At 39.3% G+C, this 22,222-nt stretch overlaps 1 protein-coding gene across 1 annotated transcript; it reads left to right on the plus strand.

The window, feature by feature from the left end:
- Window positions 1-1,968: 1,968 nt before the first annotated feature.
- LOC109093788 (zinc finger protein 507-like) lies at window positions 1,969-22,132 on the plus strand. Its single transcript, XM_042760622.1, has 7 exons — window positions 1,969-2,126; window positions 11,811-13,963; window positions 14,671-14,788; window positions 15,956-16,067; window positions 16,666-16,770; window positions 16,850-16,984; window positions 18,840-22,132. Exons 2-7 carry the CDS (start codon window positions 11,813-11,815, stop codon window positions 18,856-18,858), a joined length of 2,640 nt encoding a protein of 879 aa, XP_042616556.1. The 5' UTR covers window positions 1,969-2,126; window positions 11,811-11,812; the 3' UTR covers window positions 18,859-22,132.
- The last annotated feature ends 90 nt before the right edge of the window (window positions 22,133-22,222 follow it).

The following is a 22,222-nucleotide window of genomic DNA, read 5'->3' on the forward strand; positions in this document are numbered from 1 at the left end:
CGACATTTGATCAAGAACTTTGTGACCGTTAAAACAAATTGTGTTCTATATTGTATGGATGTATGAAATGCAGTTTCATGAACTGGGTCATCCAGGACAAATGCTTCAACACTTGTGATTCTATTGGCTGAAATGGCGTTTACTGTGTGTTCTATACACACACTTGACTTGCGATGTACTGTATGTCATCCTAATTATATAAATATGACTATAAATGCCTTTTACTTATAATGGTAAATAAACAAAGATATAGATTATGAAATTAAATATTTAGTTGCTGATGGGGATGGGGTGGTGGAGGGATGCTAGAAAACTGTCAAAGAACAGAGGTAGTGCTCCTCCCTAACTTTAATAAAACATAATTTGTTAAGAAAAAATATATTTAACATTTTGTCATTATGTTTTATCTAAAATACATTTAATAAGTTCACTTCTTGTGCAATACAGACACAGTATTGCTAACTCACTTTAAAAGAGAACTGATAGCATACAAGCTACAAATGGCTAACCAGCAACTGCAGGACCGAGTTGTCATAATAACAGCAATAGACTAAATTGCATGATCTTCTCGGGTTATGATGGATAACATATGTTTGAAATGTATATCTAATTCATATACAAATTAAATATAAACTACAACAATTATGTAAATTGAACTAAATCATAAAAACATGCAAATGGATGCAATTCATAGGGATGCATCTTACTTCAAGGGCCTTCAGTTAATAATAATAATAATTAACAAATTGATTTTTTACTAAATAAAATTGATTCACAGATCACTATTTTATCCCGTCTTGTACTGTCCAGGTATAATAAATTACAATCAATGCACACAATTATTAAATTAGCACTACAGTATGAACATGCAAAGTATAGACCCCTTAATCGCCTACGTCACTGTGACGTCACCGCTCTAGCTGGAGGCAAAACATAAGGAAGAACTCATAGCAGGCGCGCTAAAAGTTTGAGGTTTTGACTTTAAAATGTCGTCTTGTTGTGTTTTTTGGCTGCCAGAATAGAAGGAACAGCACTTTTGGTTCAAAACTAAAGTTTCACCGGATCCCGGCCGACATTCCTTCACAGAAATCAAGAAGACAATTGTTGTTGAATGCAATACGGCGTACAGACTAGACAGAGACGATCATAAATAATGCTTGTGTTTGCAGTTCACACTTCATATTAGGTAAAATAATCTATGCATATGTACTGGTGTGTTGGTTTTATCTAGTACAAATCAGCAAGTTTATGTTTTATAGGTGAAAAGTCGCCAACCTTCAGCGCACTAGCTAGCTTAAATGTTAAACAAACATACAGCGATAGATGTGTGTGCCATCCTTTGAATGGTCTCTTAAAATAATCCACATTGCTAATCATAGTTAGCCCAGTGATAGGTTACATTAGACAATAAGCCTTGACAAAATTCCCCAAACCACCCGAAAGTAATTCATATGTTGTCTAGGAAATATCCAAAACCTGGTTAAAATGTTTCCAATGAGAACAAGATACAAGAACTACACCAGGCTTAGCTAAAAATAAATAAATAAATAAATTAGATTACTGAAATGTTATCCACTCGTCATTATATTTTGGTCAGATAACCAGTTTGGTCAGTGAACTGAGTGATCAACTGAATTAATTGCTAAATGTATGCTAACTCCCACTTTTTTTATTATTTTTTATTTTTTTTGTCACGGTCCTGCAGAGTCAGTGACTGTACATATTCGGACAGTTCCGAACCTTCTTCTGCATCCATGTTTAATAAATCCCTCCTAAAACGTGCTAGTTTACGCTTGTCAACATTGCGTCCGCGCCTCTTTTTGCCTCCAGCTAAGCCCCGCCCACCCGGAGACGTTGCAATGTTTACAAACTTTTAAGGGGTCTATAAAGTAAAGGAATAAATAATTACAAAAGCAGAGTGTAAGCACTTGTTTCTCAAAAAGCGGTGGCAGGTGTTTCTGGCTGATGTCACTGTCCCCGGTCACATGACCTGCAGCGAGTCACGTGATCGGCGCTCCATTCTCGCCATTTTGATGCCAGAGAGAAGCACTTTTACACCACAGGAATAAAAAAAAGCTGCGCATCACGAGCTCCGAGGCCAAAGATCAGACACAACTGCCGCATCAGTAAGTAGTGTTCGGATGGTTGTGACAGTCGCATGACTCTGGGCTGTTTATTAAACGGCACAGTTGTATTTTACAGCTCATGTTGAACTGTAAAGGGTGCATGTGTGCTGGGTGCTGCTGTTGTCAGAAACGTCCTGCCCCTTTCTCACGTTTCGTCTCCACGGATATCAAATCACGGACACCATGTTCTCAAACACACACAACCTGTTAAACTTAAGCTCAACTATCTCCCTCCGATTATCCGGTTATCATAGATTGATTTCCACGTGCTGTGTATCTGTCATTAGGTCTGTGTCTCTGAACATCCGTTAACTCGTCATATCTTCATATTCTGTCGCACACAGTGTTTATTTTTAACCCCTTCACCAATCGTGTTTTTTTTCCCTTGTCGATTCTGGCTTTTGACTACTTGTTGCTTTTTAACAAAATTATAATATAGTGCATTTTGAATATTTCAGTGTTACAACTTATAGGTCTAAATGATCTTAAAGGGACAGTTCAATCAAAATGATAAATCTATTATCATTCTCTCTTTCTCTCTCTCTAACTCACACACACACACAACAATTTTGAAAAAAGTTAATGGTGATTTTTTTTAAGTCCTGTGAAGTTATTTATTTAATTTGGACCCAATTGATTATATTGTACAGAAATACTAATACTAATAATGTGTAAATTACCATAACTGTTTCAATTGAGAAATGAAAAAGCAAACCAAGCTTTCCTTGTTATCAGTTACAGTAGAATAATTGCATGCATTTACATGTGCTCATGATCCACGTGTTTTTGTTTTGATTCAGTGTATTACTCTATAACTTCCTTTTTAACTGTATGTCAAAAATGCAGAAGTGCGGTGAGCAAATGTTTTAAGAAAGTGAGAATTCAACTGATGAGTCAGACCTATTAGAAGTGATTCAGGGATTTTGAAATATCCCTGAGGGATGTTACAGTCATTCTTTATTGCACAATAATACCTGACAGAGTGATCTGGGTTCCCAGGTGCAAATTTATTTTTATTTGTATTAAAGTTAAAAGTTCAAGTTCAAGTCTGCTTTATTGTCAATTTCCACATGTACAGTACATACATACAGAGAATCGAAATTGCGTTACTCTCAGTCTCCGGTGCATACAGATAACATTAACATTAAAGCCAAAAAAAAAAAAAAAAAAAATAACTAGATCAAATATAAAATGTATTTGTACAATTATACAATAAGGGATTTATAAAAAAAAAAAAAAAAAAAAAAAAAAAAAAAAAAAAAAAAAAAAAAAAAAAGACATATAAAAGACATATAATAAAAATACAAGTTAAAAATAAAGTTAAATAAAGCAGCGCAAGGTAAATGACAGATATAGTGCAAATCAATGAAGTGAACAACAGTGCAGTTAAAAGATTTTTAGTGCAAAAAAATCACTTATTAAAAATATCTTAAGTCTGATTAAAGTGACAAGTGACAAGTGACCAAGAGCAGTTATTTAACTGACTGATGAGGTAGTTCCATGCCGAATGAGGTAGTGAGCGGTGAGTGAGCAGACCAATGCTGCACAAGTGACTCGTGCATGTCATCATATAATTAAGTGTGTGTGGGGGGGGGGGTGGGGGGGGGGGGGGGGTCATAGTTCAGTGGTGCCTGGGGAAGAAGAGGGGAGGGGGGGCAGGTTCGGGAGGGAGTTCAGCTTCCTGACAGCCTGGTGGATGAAGCTGTCCTTCAGTCTGCTGGTCCTGGCCTGGAGACTCCGCAGTCTCCTCCCTGATGGCAGCATACTGAAGAAGCTGTGTGACGGGTGAGTGGGATCACATGTGATGCAGAGGGCTTTGCGGGTGAGACGTGTTCCATAAATGTCCTGGAGGGAGGGTAGAGAGACACCAATGATCTTCTCAGCTGCTCTCACTATGCGTTGTAGAGTCTTTCGGCAGGACGCGTTGCAGGCGCCATACCACACAGTGATGCAGCTCGTCAGGATGCTCTCGATGGTGCCTCTGTAGAATGAGAAAATCATGGGGGGTGGGGCTCTGGCTCTCCTCAGTTTGCGGAGGAAGTAGAGACGCTGCTGTGATTTCTTGGCCAGTGCTGCGGTGTTGTCATTCCAGGAGAGGTCCTCTGTGATGTGCACACCCAGGAACTTGGTGCTGCTCACTCTCTCCACAGTCGCACCGTTGATGGTCAGAGGAACATGCTGTGTGTGCGCTCTCCCTGAAGTCAACAACAATCTCCTTCGTCTTCTCCACGTTCAGAGAGAGATTGTTGTCACTGCACCACCCGGCCAGGCTGCTCACCTCGCTCCTGTAGTTTGTCTCATCTCTGTTGCTAATGAGACCCACCACAGTCGTGTCATCCGCAAACTTAATGAAGAGGTTGGAGCTGTGTGACGGTGTGCAGTCATGGGTCAGCAGAGTGAAGAGGAGGGGGCTCAGCACACATCCTTGGGGGGCCCCAGTGTTCAGTGTGATGGTGCTGGATGTGTTGCTGCCGACCCGTACTGCCTGAGGTCTTCCAGTCAGAAAGTCCAACAGCCAGTTGCACAGCGAAGTGTTGAGCCCCAGCTCGACCAGTTTGTGAATGAGCTGTTGAGGGATGATTGTGTTGAATGCTGAACCGAAGTCTATGAACAGCATTCTGACATAAGAGTCCTTTGTTTTCCAGATGGGTGAGTGCTGAGTGGACGGCAGTGGAGATGGCATCATCGGTCGACCGGTTGGACCGATATGCAAACTGGAATGGGTCCAGGGAGGGGGGGAGGGCAGACTTGATGTGGTGCATGACTAGCCGTTCAAAGCACTTCATGAGGATGGGGGTAAGTGCAACAGGACGGTAGTCATTGAAGCAGGATGGAGATGGCTTCTTCGGGACTGGGATGATAGTGGTAGTTTTTTAAGCATGTGGGAATAACAGCCTGACTCAGTGAGATGTTAAAAATGTCTGTGAAGACATCAGTGAGTTCTGCTGCACAGTCTTTCAGTACACGCCCAGGGATGTTGTCAGGACCCGGAGCTTTGCGGGCATTGATCCTGCTGAAGGATCTCCTCACACTGTCAGGGGTCAGAGTCATCACCTGGTCGCCGGGAGGAGGTGGAGTCTTCTGTGCAGTGGAGCTGTTTTGTTGCTCAAAGCGAGCGAAGAAGGTGTTCAGCTCGTTCAGCAGAGAGATGTTGTTGTCACAGGTCCGTGGTGGGGGCTTGTAGTCCGTAATGGTCTGTATCCCCTGCCACAGGCTCCTAGTGTCTCTACTGTTACTGAATTGGTGAGCTATCCTCCTGGAGTGCTGTCTCTTAGCCTCTCTGATGCCGCGGGACAGGTTGGCCCTGGCTGTTCTCAGGCCCACCTCATCTCCAGCTCTGAAGGCAGCATTCCGTGTCTTCAGGAGTCTGTAGACCTCCCCCGTCATCCATGGCTTCTGGTTGGCCCAGACAGTGATAGTTTTTGTGATCGTTACATCATCAATACACTTATTGATGTAGGCAGTAACAGTCTCTGAGTACTCCTGGAGGTCAGTGGTGTTATTGCATGTGGCAGCCTGTTTAAACATGTCCCAGTCAGTTGTGTTGAAGCAGTCCTGAAGAATCTCTGATGATCCTTCTGGCCACACTTTAATCTGTTTGTAAACTGGTTTGGCGACTTTAATGAGTGGTCTGTATGCAGGCATTAGCATAACAGTGATGTGATCTGAGGCTCCGAGGTGGGGGAGGGGGGGGAGGGCTTTGTAAGCTCCTCTCTGTGTGGTGTAAACAAAAGTCCAAAATGTTATTACCTCGTGTTGGGAAAGTTGATGTGCTGGTGTATTTTTGGAAACACACTCTTAAGGTCAGCATGGTTGAAATCCCCAGCTATGATGAGAAAAAGCATCCGGGTGTGCTGTCTGCTGCTCACTGATGTGTTGGTACAGTTCATTAAGTGCGTCGTTCCTGTTGCTGGTGATGTTGAATGGGGGAATGTACACTGAAATGAGCAGTATAGCAGTATATTCCCTCGGCAGATAGAACGGCCGGCACTTAATAATCATAAACTCCACCAGGGGTGAGCAGTGTTTGCAGATCACAACAGCATCGCGGCACCATGCATCACTGATGTAAACACAAAGCCCGCCGCCGCGGTTTTTTCCTCCCGCGACGAGAGCTCTGTCCGCTCAATAGCACGTCAGCTGGTCGAGCTGAATAGCGCCATCTGGAACGCTGTTGCTGAGCCATGTTTCCGTGAACACAAAAACACAACAGTCTCTTACAGTCCTCTGAGTTGAGCGTAGTAAACGAATGTAGTCCAGTTTATTGTCCAACGAGCGTACGTTAGCCAGTACAATGGTGGGGACAGATGGCTTGTGTGGGTTAGCCGTTAGCCTAGCCCGGATACCTCCGCGCTTCCCCCTCTTCTGCTTCCTCTCACGCCGCTTGTGGCGCCTCCGCTGCGGGCGAGATGCAGTAGTGGGGGTCGATGATGGTGAAGGCCTCCGTAGCAGATCGAGATCCCGCAGCTGTTCTGCTTGCGCGGAGTTTAACTGTAAAAATGCGGTTCTGCCGACATCGAGCAGAAACTCGCGACTGTATTTGCGCTTACAGACAGGTAGACGTGACGACAACGTGCAAAAACACTGCGACTCACAAGACAAAAAACACGAAAACACCGTTCTGTCGGGACAGAGAGAAGCCGCTGCGTGTGGCCGCGCCGCCATCTTGGTTCTTGGTTCTAAAAAGTGCTAACTGTGCACTAAAATGCATGAATGCATATTTCTCATATGAAACAGAAGTATGAGCTGGTGGCAATACTTGGAACGTTATTGGTCATTAAATGTTTCTCTAAAAAATACTTGTAACTAGGGCTGCACGATTATGACAAAAATCATAATTGTCGATTATTCCCTTGAAATTGTAAATGTGATTATTAATTATGATTATCACAATTTACATTGATGTTGTTTGATGCAACTGCGTGCCGTATTTTTATATGATAATAAACAAGCTGAAAACACTCTAACTGAAAAACCTTTAGTGCTTTTCTATAGTATTAAGCCTCAAATGTCAAATTATACATCGGATTGGTTTCTTCTTTAAATTATTAAAAAAGGTAAAAATATGAATGGTATTATAATGTTATACTAAAACTTAAACAATGGAAAAACCCTTAAGATAACGTAGAAAGAAAAAAAAAAACATCTTAAGCGTGCTGAATAATAATTGTTCATACTTGTGCAGCCCTACTATTAATTTAGAATGCGCTAAACTCTGACAAAGTGCTGTGCTGACAAATATTAATCATGTTGCCTGCATGCGCTCAAACTGATTTGCTAAACTGGTCATAGGACATCATGCAGTGAAAATATATCTGTGTGAAATGTAACAATTTATTAGCCAGTGGCTAACAGTAGACATTATCAAGTTGCTTAGCACAAAACTTAGTTGCGTATGAGCAGTGTCGGGGGTAACACATTACAAGTATCCAGGGCTTTACTCTTACTTTTCTTTTTTAAAAAAGAATTGAAAAAAATTGGGAGCAAAGTCAAAAATTTACGAAATATATATTTATAAGCTTTTTAAAAAAATCTAATTAAAACAACAGAATAAGAACAAGTAGAATAAAAATAATAAGTTACCAATCAAATGAAATCAGTATTAACAAAATTAATTTGTGGCACAGAAGAACACACAAGTGGCTTGTAAGTGTATTTTCAGACATTTAATGTGGCTCAGAAGTGGCATGAGTGCAATTAAATCCATAAATTTATGTTCAGATTAATGTTTTAAATCTAAAAATTTGAATATAGAAATATATTAAATGATTGAAATAACTTAAAAGATTCTTTAAAAATGAAACTAAAACTGGCGGCAAGTGAATGATTTTATCACTGAATCATTCTTTTGAGCGGCTGATTCATTCAGGAATGAAGCAAATGACTGTCTTTATGAAAGGTTAATCGTGAATCATTGACTCACTAGATTAGTTTAAAAACGCATGTTCATTTATAAACAAATGTGCTGTGTTTGAATGGAGATGCGCAGCGGCTCAGCTGTGTCTTTGTTTCAAACTATTTTCAACGACGAAATAGAGCAAAATCAGACAATAGTGTTATTGTCAGACAATAATATTAACTTTTTGTTTATTGAACTGTTGTATTAAATCAGTATTACATTTACAAATTCCATATAAAAATCATTAAAAGCTGTCACTCATCTTCATCGCGATCTCAAATTTATAATCCACGAAGCTCTCTACTGCACAAAGAATCTCTTATTTACATCCTGTCTACACTTTTCTTATGAAAGGATACTTGAGATATGTCTGTGATACATTACTTAATGCTGCAAAAAGACGTAGAAACCTTTGAAGCTCTCCTGAGAGCAATCACAAATATGATGATGATCTGGCCAGTCGCACTGGTGTTCCTAAATATTTTTTCATAGTTGCACGTAGGGCTGGACAATATATCGAACGATATGATCATGCGCATCTCGTCAGTAAAGCCGGTTCCATGATTAGCGGTAAATCCCCATCACCTGCTTTCAAATGGAGCTGCAGTTAATACACAGAGCCGTAGTTTACTGACAAGCTACGCTATATCGAGTTCATTATCAAAGGCGATTCATCTTCAATAATGAACTCGATATAGCGTAGCTTCTCAGTGAACTACGGCTCTGTGTATTAACTGCAGCTCCATTTGAAAGCAGGTGATGGGGATTTACCGCTAATCATGGAACCGGCTTTACTGACGAGATGCGCATGATCATATCGTTCGATATATTGTCCAGCCCTAGTTGCACGCAGTGGTTTTCAGAAATGGTCGCACTGTAGAGCCCTGGTATCGCAAGTTATGTAATCAGATAACTTTTCCCAAGTAACTAGTAAATGCATTGCTTTTATGCATTACTAGTGCATTACTTTTTAATTTACAATAAAATATCAGAGTTACTGTTTCAAGTAAGTAACACAAGTTTCTTTGTTTACCCATGTACTGACTTACAGCTCTCCTGTCCCCATGTGAAGAGAAGTGCAGAGGTGTTGTGTGTGCTGAGTAAACATAATGTTACTGTAGTTCTAGAGACCAGTGTTCGAATTGTCAAAGTTCTTGGGTGCCCACCCTCCCCCACCCTTCAAAATACATGAATGTTATTTCTTATCGTTGATAAAACCTAATAACCTAATGACTGTATGTTGGTTCCAAGAAAAAAGATTTGTCAATATCAGTTAATTAGGTGTACCAAACAATCATTAAGCAAAGAAAAATTAAATATCTTACACACAGGCAGAGAATGAACCAACTGCAGGGTAAGGCTAAAGTAGCCTAATGTTAGTCTAGCCTAATCTGTTAACTACACACATCATAAACTCGTCTGTTTAGACAACAATACCACATATGGTGTCATGAAATATTTTAATACGACTGAATTTGTATTTGAAGTGATCGCAATTTACTAAAGACATTCTAAGATACTTATTATAACACTTTAATTTTCAGTTATTCTAATAGCGAGTAAATTATGGAGAAATTGAGCAAAGAAAATTTTACCTTAAAGGTCTCTGGCTTCAGGCTAGCCAGAGTTTAAGCACTCAAAACTCCTGTTATAATCAATGAAGCTGTCCATACTCTTTATGATAAATGAATCTCTTACTTACATCGTATGTACATCTGCACTTTGTTGCTTATGATGAGAGAATTTGCAGTTTCAGTAAGAATTCATTCAGTGAGTGTGCGCACTGAACAAAACTCCGGTGTTTCACCGATGATTCATCTAAACGCTTCTGATTAGCCATTGCATTCATAAACTTAACAGAATCTTGTGTGATAAGTTATAATGCACAATGCTGTAAAACGGGTAAAAAGAAATATGATGTAATGTGAGAAGGTCTAGAACACATAAACTCAGAAGAAACACACTGAGGTAAAATTTTTTAATGTTTAGTTTATTCATAACATGATATAGTTAAGTAACACCATGACAAGTGAGCTATTTTGCTCAATATTCTCATGACACAAAAAAACCCATTCAAAACACCTACAGTCTGAAGTCTAGTGCAGTCTGGTGCACATGCGCATTTAGAGTGCACTCTTTCACTGCATGATTCAGTCTATTAAAATACATTCAGAATGATCACAAATTCAAGACATGTGGCAGAAAATGTGTACATTTATACCACTTCATATAGTTAATAAATTTCACACGGAAGAGTGCTTTTTTCTCCAAAAATTACCATATACAAATGTGATATTGATTTTTTTTTTTTTTTTACAACAGTTCATAAACTAGAAGTTTTATCAAGAGACTTACGTTTTAGACACCATATTGCCTGTTTTTGCCCTTTTTCTCCAACAAAAATCATTCCAAACACAGCCACAGCCTTAAAGGGTTACTCCACTGCAAAATGAAAATTTTGTTATCAATCACTTTACCCCCATGTCGTTCTGAACCCGTTCATCTTCTGAACACAATTTAAGATATTTTGATTGAAAATCGGGAGGCTTGAGACTGTCCCATAGACTGCCAAATAAATAACAGTGTCAAGGTCCAGGAAAGTATGAAAAGCATCGTCAGAATAGTCCATCTGCCATCAGTGATTCAACCGTAATGTTATGAAGCGACGAGAATACTTTTTGTACACTAAGAAAGTCCTTGTGGCGCAGCTGATACAGAAGAGCGTAAGCCCCCCGCGTACTGCTCAGAATTGTCAAAATGGCTACATAGAAATTTCATGAGCGGAACACATTCATGGAGCGGAACATTGATCGGAACGTCACATTGACAGTGGCTAGAGGGAGAGTGGAACCTGTGCACTGAACACTGTCGGGTGGTGCAGATAGCCATATATTTTCGGCCGTAAATGCCATTTTTGGCAGCTAGAATTTCGTTTAAAATACCCTTGGTATACTACTTCCGCCGCCTTGTTTTTGATAATGTCTGGCTGATTGTACAATATCCTCCTTATTAAAGGTCTACTTGACCAGTAAAACTAATACATTGATATGAAGTTGAGGTTAAATAGTTCTATTAGCCTTATTGTAGAGACTGCATTGCGAAAACAGTTATATAAGAAACAGGTTTCACCGATGAGCAGTAAGTTATACAGTGGTGACCTGGACATCTCTCATTATTCAGAAATAATTGAAATATCATAGTCAATTATTTGAGCCATGTAATAAATCCTAATGACTGTAACTGTAATGCTTTTTGGATACATTAATACTATTATCAATGCAAACAAGTAAAAAAAAAAAAAAAACTAGCTTGTGTGATGAAATATCACAAATATCTAAGCTGATTTTTATGTAAATTTTTTTATTCACTTATTCAATTTTTTTTATATACAAATTCCTTGTATATGTAAACATACTTGGCAATAAAGCTCTTTCTGATTTAGATTTCTGACTGTTATACCATATTGTAACATATCAAACAAGCATTATAAAAAAAACAGCTCTTACAGAACAGTCTGCTGTTATTTTAGAAATCACTTAATCTGTCATGAAAAAAATAGAAACGACTGATTTGCTAGATGGTAATTAGTGGGTGATATTTATAGGTTTGTGAAGTAATGGCTATTCTTGTAAATATGTAAGGAGGGCCTCTGCCAGTTGACGCAAAGTTAAAAAGGATTGTCAAACCGTTCCCAAATCCCAAAACATTTTGTGAGCTGGAGGTTTCTGTGTACTTCGCTATGTTGTTTCATTCACGTTTTTGCATGTGTATTATTCATGTTCCAGGAATGGAGGACAGCAGTGGAGTTGCTGTCCTTGTGCCTCACTCTAGAGGCCAGCGGGATACCGTCTTCATTCCCGACAGATGTCTTCATGGTGCAGAGGACCAGCAACGGCAGCATCAAAAGCAGGCTGCTGACTCTCTTATTCAGGTCATTGAGAAGCTCAGCAAGATTGTGGAAAAGCGGCCCAAGCGATGCACTGTCTCTGGGAAAAAGAGACCCTTGATGACCTGTGCTTCTGTACCTGTTCCGGACAGCACTGAAGGGCTCACACCTTGTAAGAGATCCAGAGAACAAAGAGACGACCGCCTGACATCCAGCAGCACACCTGGGCACATGTTGGAACCCGAGCCTTCAAGGTTAGGCACTCGGACGGTCACCTGCTACCAGTGCAGTATGTGCCGATTTGTCTCCCCTACATTGGAGCTGTTGAAAGAGCATCTGCTGCTTCATGACGAGCAGCACAGTGACCTCATCCTCATGTGCTCAGAGTGCCAGTTCACTTCAAACCATCAAGAGGAGCTGGTGGCACATATAAGACTCCACCTGGAGGAGGGCGATCATGCCAGACACATCCTAGATGAGCAAGGGATCACAACAGGAAGGAGCTCCCACCAAAGGATGGCAGTTTTGAAGGTGAGCAATATGGAATCAGACAAGACGTCTACACCGAAGAAGTGGTACAGCTTTGAGCAGGGCAGGTACCGTTGTCTCATCTGTAACTATGAATGCAGACAACAGCGGAATCTGAAGACCCACGCATGGAAACACGCTGGCTTGGTTGACTGCTCATACCCCATATTTGAAGACGAGACGGACTGTCCTGATACTTTACAAAGCACCAGTTCTCATTTGGTTCCAGCAGGTAGGGAGGATACAATTGTAGTACTCGCAGCAGTTGGAGGAAAACCTCAGGCGATTCACGGCTCCTCCAGCGTCCAGCTAGAGCTGTGTACTTCACCAGAAGTGAGGTGTCATGGGGAGAAGGAAGGTTTGAAAACAGTGGAGACCAAACTCCCGGTGATTAGTCAAGTTTTTTCTCTTAAAGACCCAGAGGAGCCCTTGATGGAGGTGCAGGTGACACCAGAAGCACAAATGGAGCTGGAGTTGGAGACTGAGAGCCAACAAGCAAGCTCTGACAGCCTCCTGTCCTCTGCACAGAAGATTATCAACTGCAGTGGCAACAGTGCCGGCCACGTCAACGTCATCGTGGAACGCCTTCCCTGTGCAGAGGAACCGGTGTCCAGCAAACCTCTGCTCCTCAGCCCAGATGTAGAAGGAGACAAGACCCTTCTTTCCTCTGAGGAGCCAGATTTAGAGAGCCAACACCTCCCTGTATACTACAAACAAAAGGAGGAGGTTGTGATTGCCTGGAATGGAGAGGATCGACAACAGGAGGAAGAGTCAGTGTCTTTGGGTTCTCCCTCGGATGAAAACGTGCCACCGGTTCGGAGGAGGACTTACTCCGAGTCACTTCGGCTGCATTCTTTGGCAGCCGAAGCATTGGTGGCCATGCCCATGAGGGCCCCAGAGCTCAGCAAAACCACTGCAAAAGATATCCATGACCTGAGTACTCAAAGCCCTGACACAGGCCAGAGAATTATAGAGATTGCTGATAGCTCCAGCCTTAAGGCGTCTTCAGAAGAACTCGCTGCTGCAGTTGGAGATGCAGGCGCACTTCTTAACATTGGCCTCCAGAGTTCAAAAGACTCGCGAGATGTGCTGGCCGAGGGACCCTCGAAAGCTGGAATCAGCATGTCTCTTTTGACTGTCATTGAGCGCCTGCAAGAGCGTTCAGACCAAAACACTTCAGATGAGGACATTCTGAAGGAATTGCAGGACAATACCCAAAGCCAACATGCAGGTGGTGTCCCTGGGGGTGCTGCTGTGCCTAGTGACATTTCCACTACAGACGGTCTGGTGGAATATATTGCTGGGAGCGAAAGGCCCTACCGCTGTCGACAGTGCCTGTACAGCAGCGGAAACAAGGGTTACATAAAGCAGCACCTACGTGTACATAGACAGAGACAGCCCTACCAGTGCCCCATCTGTGAGCATATCGCCTGTGACAGCAAGGACCTGGAGCGTCACATGATCCACCACTTCAAGCCTCGCATGTACAACTGCAAACAGTGCACAGAGAGGTTCCACTACAAGGTGAGGAGAGAAACAAACCTGTCTGGTGGAAATAAGCATTAAGAAAGTAATTTAATAGAATATACCTCTATTGGAACAAAAAAGTATTTAATTGGGTCTGTCATTACCACATTTCACTCAATTCACACCAGAAAAAGTTGTTTCAGTCATCATATTACTCTCATTTTGTTTGTTTTTTTGGGGGGGTGGGTCCAAAACTGAAATGGACCAAAAAAAAAGTCATTTTTCAAAACATTTTCTTTTGTGTTGCACATACAGACTTGAAACGTCATAAGGGGTGACTTAGATGATGACAGAATTTTCATTTATTCGGCTGAAATTTTTTAAACATTTAATACAGGACTGAATCTTTTGTGGTTGAAATACTCTTCTCCTTAGAAGAAACTAAATTCCTTGAGCACAGAACTAGGTCAAATGCCCATTTACTGTATTTATTTGTTCCTATATTGTATTGATGCATTAAAATAGACTACATAATCTGCTTGATTTGAACTTTATCAAATTATTTTTGCATTTCCTGGTAGGCAATACATATTTAAGTAGGTCCCAACTGTTCTGAGTAGGGAACAAGTATTAATTTTACCCCATGTAGATTGGCGTACTAGAGTTCCTAATATTGGAGTGCACTGCTCTCCTTTCCTTCTGCTTTATTAAGAAACTTCCTTCTTATGAAGCACTGATGATGGTCTTATTAATACCTCATTCAGAGTCAGCTGAGAAACCACGAGAGAGATGGGCATGGAATAGACGACATGAGCAGCACACTGAACCACGTCGCTGAAAGCACAACAATCATCGAAGACTCAGCCAAGATAACAGATGAAGGTGAGAACTGAACAAATCTCCTATGCTACACAATGAAACAAACTGTTTTCTAAAACATTCTACTTACAGTCGTGATGATTGTAACAGATTATCGAAAAATAAATAAACGTAGGGTGGGGATTTTTGATTGGATTTTGAAACGTTGCACACAGAAATGAATACAAGCTTGCAGTCGATTGCGGAGGGGCAGGTTTTAAACTGTTTAAATGATTGGAGAATTCTGGCATATGTGACTGGAGATAAGTGACATTTTAAAGTTCCCCGCAGTCACAATTTATGACCCTTAAAATCTATTTGTTGATGATTAAAATGACATTTAAATACCCCCATTAAAATAATTTCTTATTTTCTAAATGGCTTGAATGTACACACTTACCTCATTAAGTATACTTGGATCCAAGAATTTGCTAACCAGCCTCCACTTCCACTCAATCACACCAGCTCAGACCTGCTCCACTTGCACTTAATTAACTTAAATAGTAAATGCTACACAATAGCACATGGCAGTATTGGATAAATGGTTATCAGACAGTGAATTTATTCAAATTCTGAATGGATTATATCTTAGAAAGCACACATTGCATTCCCCTTATAATTACTAAAAAGTTGTCACTCATCTTAGTTCATCGTGATCTCATGATGTTTCGTTATAATCACTGCACTTTACACTGCACAATTAATCTCTATTACATCACGTCTGTACTTTGCTTGTTATAATGAGAGGATTCTTGAGTGTGCACAACCTTGCTGCACTGAGCAGAACATCTGTGTTTTGAGCCCTGTGCAAGTTGACAAGATTGGTTACATGCTTGTGACGTAGGAAACAAAGGCAGTTTCAAACAAAGTTTTTGGTACACCATAGTTTTAAGGAGAAAATGTACAGCAGTGGTGTTGACTGAATTAGCACATGGTTTGTCTTTATTTAAATCACCGGACAAACAACATTAGGACTTGTTATTATTGTTCACAATAAGATCAATACAATAAGTATTTACAATATATGTTTCAGTGAATTTTCATTTCATGCCGACTTTAAAATGACAAATAATGAGTGATTATCATTGACCCTTTTTATCATAAACATGGTGCTTGTGGTTATTTAACAACTTAGAACTTGGAGACATTCTTTTTTTTTCTGATTTGTGTGTATTTCTCTTTCTTGCTCAGATTCGGTTGGCGAGCAGAGCATTTTCAAATGCGACGTGTGTGACTACACCAGCTCCACATATGTTGGGGTGCGCAATCATCGGCGAATCCATAACTCTGATAAACCATACAGGTTTGGGGAAAATAACTTTCTTTCACATTTATAGAATATAGGAAGGAATCAGATGTGTTGTATTATGTTTGGCTGGAAATGAAAGCATTATTAGTTATCACCACAAGGGTGCAGTGGTGCTTAGGACAAGTCTGTGCTACCTGCAGTCATTGTGTAAAGCCTTTATCTGTTATAAAAGATCTTTTTCTCTTCAACGCGAGTGCGCATACACTCACCCAATCACATGCAAGCTCACACAAACACCTCAAGGTCCCATTATGGTCTCTTTGTGTGTGGTGATGCGTCTTGCTTCAGTTCAGCTCACCCATGATCATTTCAAACAGCTTCTGAGAGAGAGGGTTCTTTTAACACAGCTGCAAGATCCATTCAAGGCCTGCAATGTATTGCGTTTGCTGCAAGCACTGCTTTTACTTCAGCCTCTCTACAAACAGCCTTTCATTGTTCTTCAAATGAAGCCCTTCAAACATTCAAACACACAGCTGCACACACAAAACAAATATCACCTGACCCCTCTTGACAGGTGCCACAGAAGGTTTCTTTTCAAATTGTGGCCTTGAGCCGCTCTAATTGTTTATCCTGTGCCGCACGACCCCTCTAGGTGCAGCAACTGTGATTTCGCCACAACTAATATGAATAGCCTGAAGAGCCACATGAAGAGACATCCACAGGAACACCAAGCCATGCAGCTGCTGGAGCAGTACAGGTGCGAGACAAACACCGAGCTGGTGTACAGAACTTGACTCTAAGTGGAGATGGGTCGTAATCTTCATTCTGTGCTACAGGTGCTCGCTGTGTGGTTATGTGTGCAGCCACCCACCATCTCTCAAATCTCACATGTGGAAACACGCTGGAGATCAGAATTACAACTATGAGCAAGTCAACAAGGCCATCAATGAGGCCATTTCCCAGAGCAGCCGGTAAGAAGGCCTTTTTACAATATAGATCATTTTGTTTGATGTACTTATTTATTTTTTATTTTGCTCTAGGGTGAGGCAATATAGCTGAAACGTTATAATTATATAATGAGAAGAATTTTTTTTTTTTTTTCTTCTCAGACCTGACTAGTGCACTCGGTGCAAGGTGCACTTTTTCATTTTGCATTTTAGGTTTCATTCTCACGATATTCATAGCACCATATTACATAATCTCAAGGACCTTTGCAAAAATAAAAAATATACAGACTTTTATGTGCGCACAAGAAACCATTACACTTAGCATATAGGACAATGCATACTGAGCCACCTATTGTGCCATCAGCCTATTTCGTGGTGTGGTTTTCTGGCTGCCACAGAATATGCCTTAAAGAGACCTAAGGCCTTGAAATGACATACTGTCCTAAGCCACATTTTGTACACTTTTTTTTTTTTTTTTTTTTACAAAACCAGTCTTTTTTTTTTATCGACCCTTGTACTTGGTAAATAGGACAATGCACACAGCCATATTAAGCCATCAGCCCATTTCATGTCATGTTTTTTCTGCAGCCGCAGAGGTTAAATTTGGACATTAGGCCTTGATATTAGTACTACTACTATAAGGAAAGCCAAATTTTGTAAGTAGATCTCTATCAATTCATGTGCATCCATGCTCTTGCTTGCTTTATATCAAGATGGCAGTGATGCACAGAGGAAATGGGTTATATAAAACTAGAAATTGTGTAAGCATGCAAATAAATTCCCATGCACATGTGAATAGTTTCTCGAGGGCACAAAAAAGTTTCTTGAGTGCATGCAAAAGTATTACAAATTTTATATATATATATTTTTTTTATTTTAAGGTCTCTGTATGTTCACTTGCATGTTTCTATCACTTCAAGAATATCAATGAAAAAAAAAAACCCAGAAAAAAAAAAATAAATAAATATATATATATATATATATATATATATATATATATATATATATATATATATATATATATATATAGATAGATAGATAGATATAGATGACTGGAATATATAGCAGATATAAAGCTGAAAATAGATCTGTATGAACCATATATGTATGTTACATATGGGCCAAAAATCTAGAGCCCAACTGATGTTTTTTTTTTTTTTTTGTGGGGCCGATACCGATATTAGGGAGTAAAAAAAGACAGATACCGACATTTCGGACAATATTCTTTGTGTAGGCTATATACTTCCCATTCGTGTGTACAAACTTTTGATTGATACTGTATATAGAATACAGTATAAACAGAATATATATATATATATATATATATATATATACACACACACACACACACACATATATACATAAACAAATTTTTTTGCAATGATAACTCGTATGTGGTGATCACTATGTGAAAAATAGGCCTATGTAAATGGAAGCAGGGTATTTAACAATTTAACAATAAACTTTAGTATTCAAAATGAGTCTGACATTATGTCACTTATAAATAACTTACAAAAAAAACTAATACAACAAAATATATATAACTTGAATTAAGAAAATAAGGTAACTGTGTAGGGCATTGAAAATCATTTGTACTTTGTGTCAGTACGTCATAAATAGAACAAGGCATCAGTTTACTGTCGGGATTTGTCGTGTCACGTTGCGCCGCATCCAGTGTAGACAACATCACTGGATGTAATGGGTTCTATTGTATTTTGTCGCGCCGCTCATGTTTGGTGTAGACACCCAGTTAGGAAATGTGATGTGACTGATGTGATAAGAGTTCTGGGCCACAAGCATTGACTGAGTGGCTGCGATCAGCTCCGGTGGCCGTCAAGCCGTATGCAAAACTTTTTTTTTTTTTTTTTCTGGGTTTAAGTCTCCTACTACACCTCTGAAGTCAACACATGAGACTGTGGTGGAGCGTCCATATGTTGTCTTGAGCAGAAAAGACAAACAGTCACCTGAGGTGGCTTCTGCTACTGGCGGGCCAGAGGGCAACTCTGTGAGGTCATCGTCCAGCCGGGAGCAGGCCGGTGGGGCTGTGGCATGGAGGAGCAGCTCGGGGCATACACGGCCAGGTATGGAATACTGTGTGCTGCTCTTTTGCTGCTGTATCTGTGGCTTCGAGTCCACAAGTAAAGAGCAGCTGATGGAGCACATGAAGCAGCATGAGGGAGATCTGATCAGCATCATACTGAGCAAGGAGCAGCAGGGAAATCAGCCCACAGAGACCAGCAGCAGCCAGTAACACACACTTTTTAATACATACTGTTCTTACATAATTTCTGCTTGGACAAACAACATGCATTATACATGCAACATTTATTTGTTTTTGTTTTTTTTCTGTCAATCTATCTTTGTAATGACATTAGTTTCCGTTACTGTTATTGACCATAGATGTGTGATTTCAGAGAATCAGATAGTTAACAAATGAAATTTACTTTAGTAGTAGAGCAGAGGAAAGAGAAAACTTTTGTTTTGAATTATGCAAACTGGTGAACTTCAAGGGTTTTGTATACCTCATCTGTTCACAATATACATTGCAGAGTCCACACATTATGAAAATGAGGCAGCTTCTCTCATTCACTGTAATATTATTTATATCTATATTACTTATGTGCGTTTACCTTTAAGGCGGCACTTGCCTTGCCGCATTTTGAGTGTGGAGAGGCAGATTTCTTCTTGCTCTCCAATGTGTGTCAGTTTTGCATTGATATTTATCAAACTAATTTATTTTATATGCATGCTCCGTTATGTTCATACAAAATTAGAAAATGTGTTTTTAGTTATAGTCTAATTATGGTGCTACTGGTCTTGCGCTCAGAAATGAGGGAGAGAGAGAAGTCATCATTGGGTATGTATCTTAAAATTGTATATAAATGTTATATAAACATTATATAGAATGAATTTAACTGTGTTCTCATTGAAACAGCACAAGTTTAAAATTGGCCCTATTTAAAAAATTAACTTTTAGAAACATGCAGCAGAAAAAAAGGATCAATGTATAGATTATTTATGATTATTATTGATATTATTATTGTTGTTATTATTAAAATATACATATTGAAATGTCAAGCTTTAAAAAAGTTAAAATGCCAAAACTTGAAGACAAGTTTCTTCACTTTCTATTTTCATAATCTTCTTTCCCTTTAGTTCTATTTGTATTATTTGTATTTTTTCCCCTTTTTTATCTGCTGTAATGATAGAAAATCTATACTTGTAACTGGGTAATGGGTTCAAAATGAAATGTATCCATAAAGAGCAGCAGTAGTTTATAGGGTTGTCACAATGCAGAGGATGTTCTGTTATTTTTATTTTTTTTAAAACAGTTTACAAATATATATACAAACACACATACTGTAATAATATTATAGGTTAATATCGTTCTGAATGTTTTGGAATGCCGTTTTCTTTGAAAGCTCAAGGGAGAAGTCAGAGTGTGACGCTGTCAAATTAAAAAGTAGTTCATGTTTTAATTCCTGCATTGTTATCTCCTGTGTGAACGGCATCTGAAGCACATGTCATTGCTGAATATTAGCCATGGATGCTGCTCCAAAACTGAGTTCTACTCAAGCTGATCATGTTACTACCGACTGGAAAATACGGGGACGCAGCCAGTATTTTGAGGCTTGGGCATCGTGATACTACATCAGCACCGGTATATTGTGAAAGCCTAGTAATTGAGATATTGCTTAATCACTACCTCAAATTTACTACTTTTGTTCCCTGCTCTTTTGACCTCAACTTTAAGGCCCTCAATCTGACTTTATATGCAGCATATTTTCCAGGGGATGATTTGCATACACTTAATGCTTGTATGTCAACAGTCTAAAATGCAAAATTAGCATGATTAAAAGGGCATCTATAATTCATTCAGGCTCCACAGTGCCCAGTGTATCAGAGAAATTAACTTTTAGGAATTAAATCATAGGAATTTACATACTTGATTATTATATTCTGAACCTAATGTATTAATTTACAATTCAAACTGCAAATGTGACTGAAATAGGAGCATGGTCTGCATATAAATCATGTCACATGATTTTACTGTGACACTGAAACATTTACCAGTATTAAAATTGCTTTCTCACTTCATTTCATTGTTTTAGCACATAAGCATCTGTTAAGTGTTTGTTTCAGAGGATGTGTTGTCTTGTTTATTTCCATAATGCTCACTTGCCACTTTCCAAGTAATGGCTTCAAAGAGAGATTGAGCTTCCTAGAAGGTTCATTTTGTGTTCCAGCTTCTTCATCTTATTTTTTATTCTATCACGCTGCTGATGTAGTCCGAATTGATCAAGATCCTACCAGTTGGTATTATCCCTTTTATTTTCTCTGTCTGTCAGCAGGAATTGGCAGACACCCTGTACACATTGTATTCCAGCAATCTTCCAGTAGTTGTTTCTCATTTCTTCCTAGAACAATTGCAATACATCTGGAATGTTTTTTTTTCTTCTTCTTCTTTTTCTAAAGATACACAATATGTTTCAAATAATCAGCAGGGCCTAGTGAGACAATGGTGTTGTCTTTCACGATGAGTCACAAGATTTGGTAATCATCGCGAGGACAGCATCTCAGCCACAAATGTGCCTTCCATTTCAATAGCCTCATCTTTGAATAAGCTTCAGTCGAGTTCAGAAATGTACCATAAATCCTAAGCCAAGTAGTCTCCCTGTATCGAGTGCTTTGGTATCTTGGATTCTGTATAATGTGCCCTCAAAAATTGTGTAATGTATTCGGACACATGGTACTGTACAAGTTTTGTATGTGACTTGCTGTATATATATATATACTGTAGAAAATTGACATTTTTTAGAGAAATTCTATTTTTTAAAATTTGTATAAACACTACAGACAGAAAAAGAATAAAAAGAAAAGCAAATTAATCAAAAAATGATATTTGACTCAAAAATGAATAAAAAAGGGTCTTTACTGCGTGTAAGGGAACAGTTGGCATTCGAAACTCCAAACAAGCACATCGTGTTACATGCTGCAATGCCAAAGGAGAGAAAAAAAAACTTAGGAATTTTTCCTTTTCAAGTACAGAGGTCCAAAGGTCCCTGTTTTAATATTAGTGTTCCATTAATAATTATTTATTTGTTCTTTTGAAACTGTAATGTTATGATTTTTGCCAGTGTATTTTTGGTAATAAAGTATGAACAACAGTCACAATGTGTCATCATTTGGTTTTCATAACTGTACACAACAAACTTGAACCATTTATAAAATGCATAAACAATCAGATTTCTTCTATGTATG

This window comes from Cyprinus carpio, chromosome A7 (assembly GCF_018340385.1).
Source record: "Cyprinus carpio isolate SPL01 chromosome A7, ASM1834038v1, whole genome shotgun sequence".
Taxonomy (NCBI): Eukaryota; Metazoa; Chordata; class Actinopteri; order Cypriniformes; family Cyprinidae; genus Cyprinus; species Cyprinus carpio.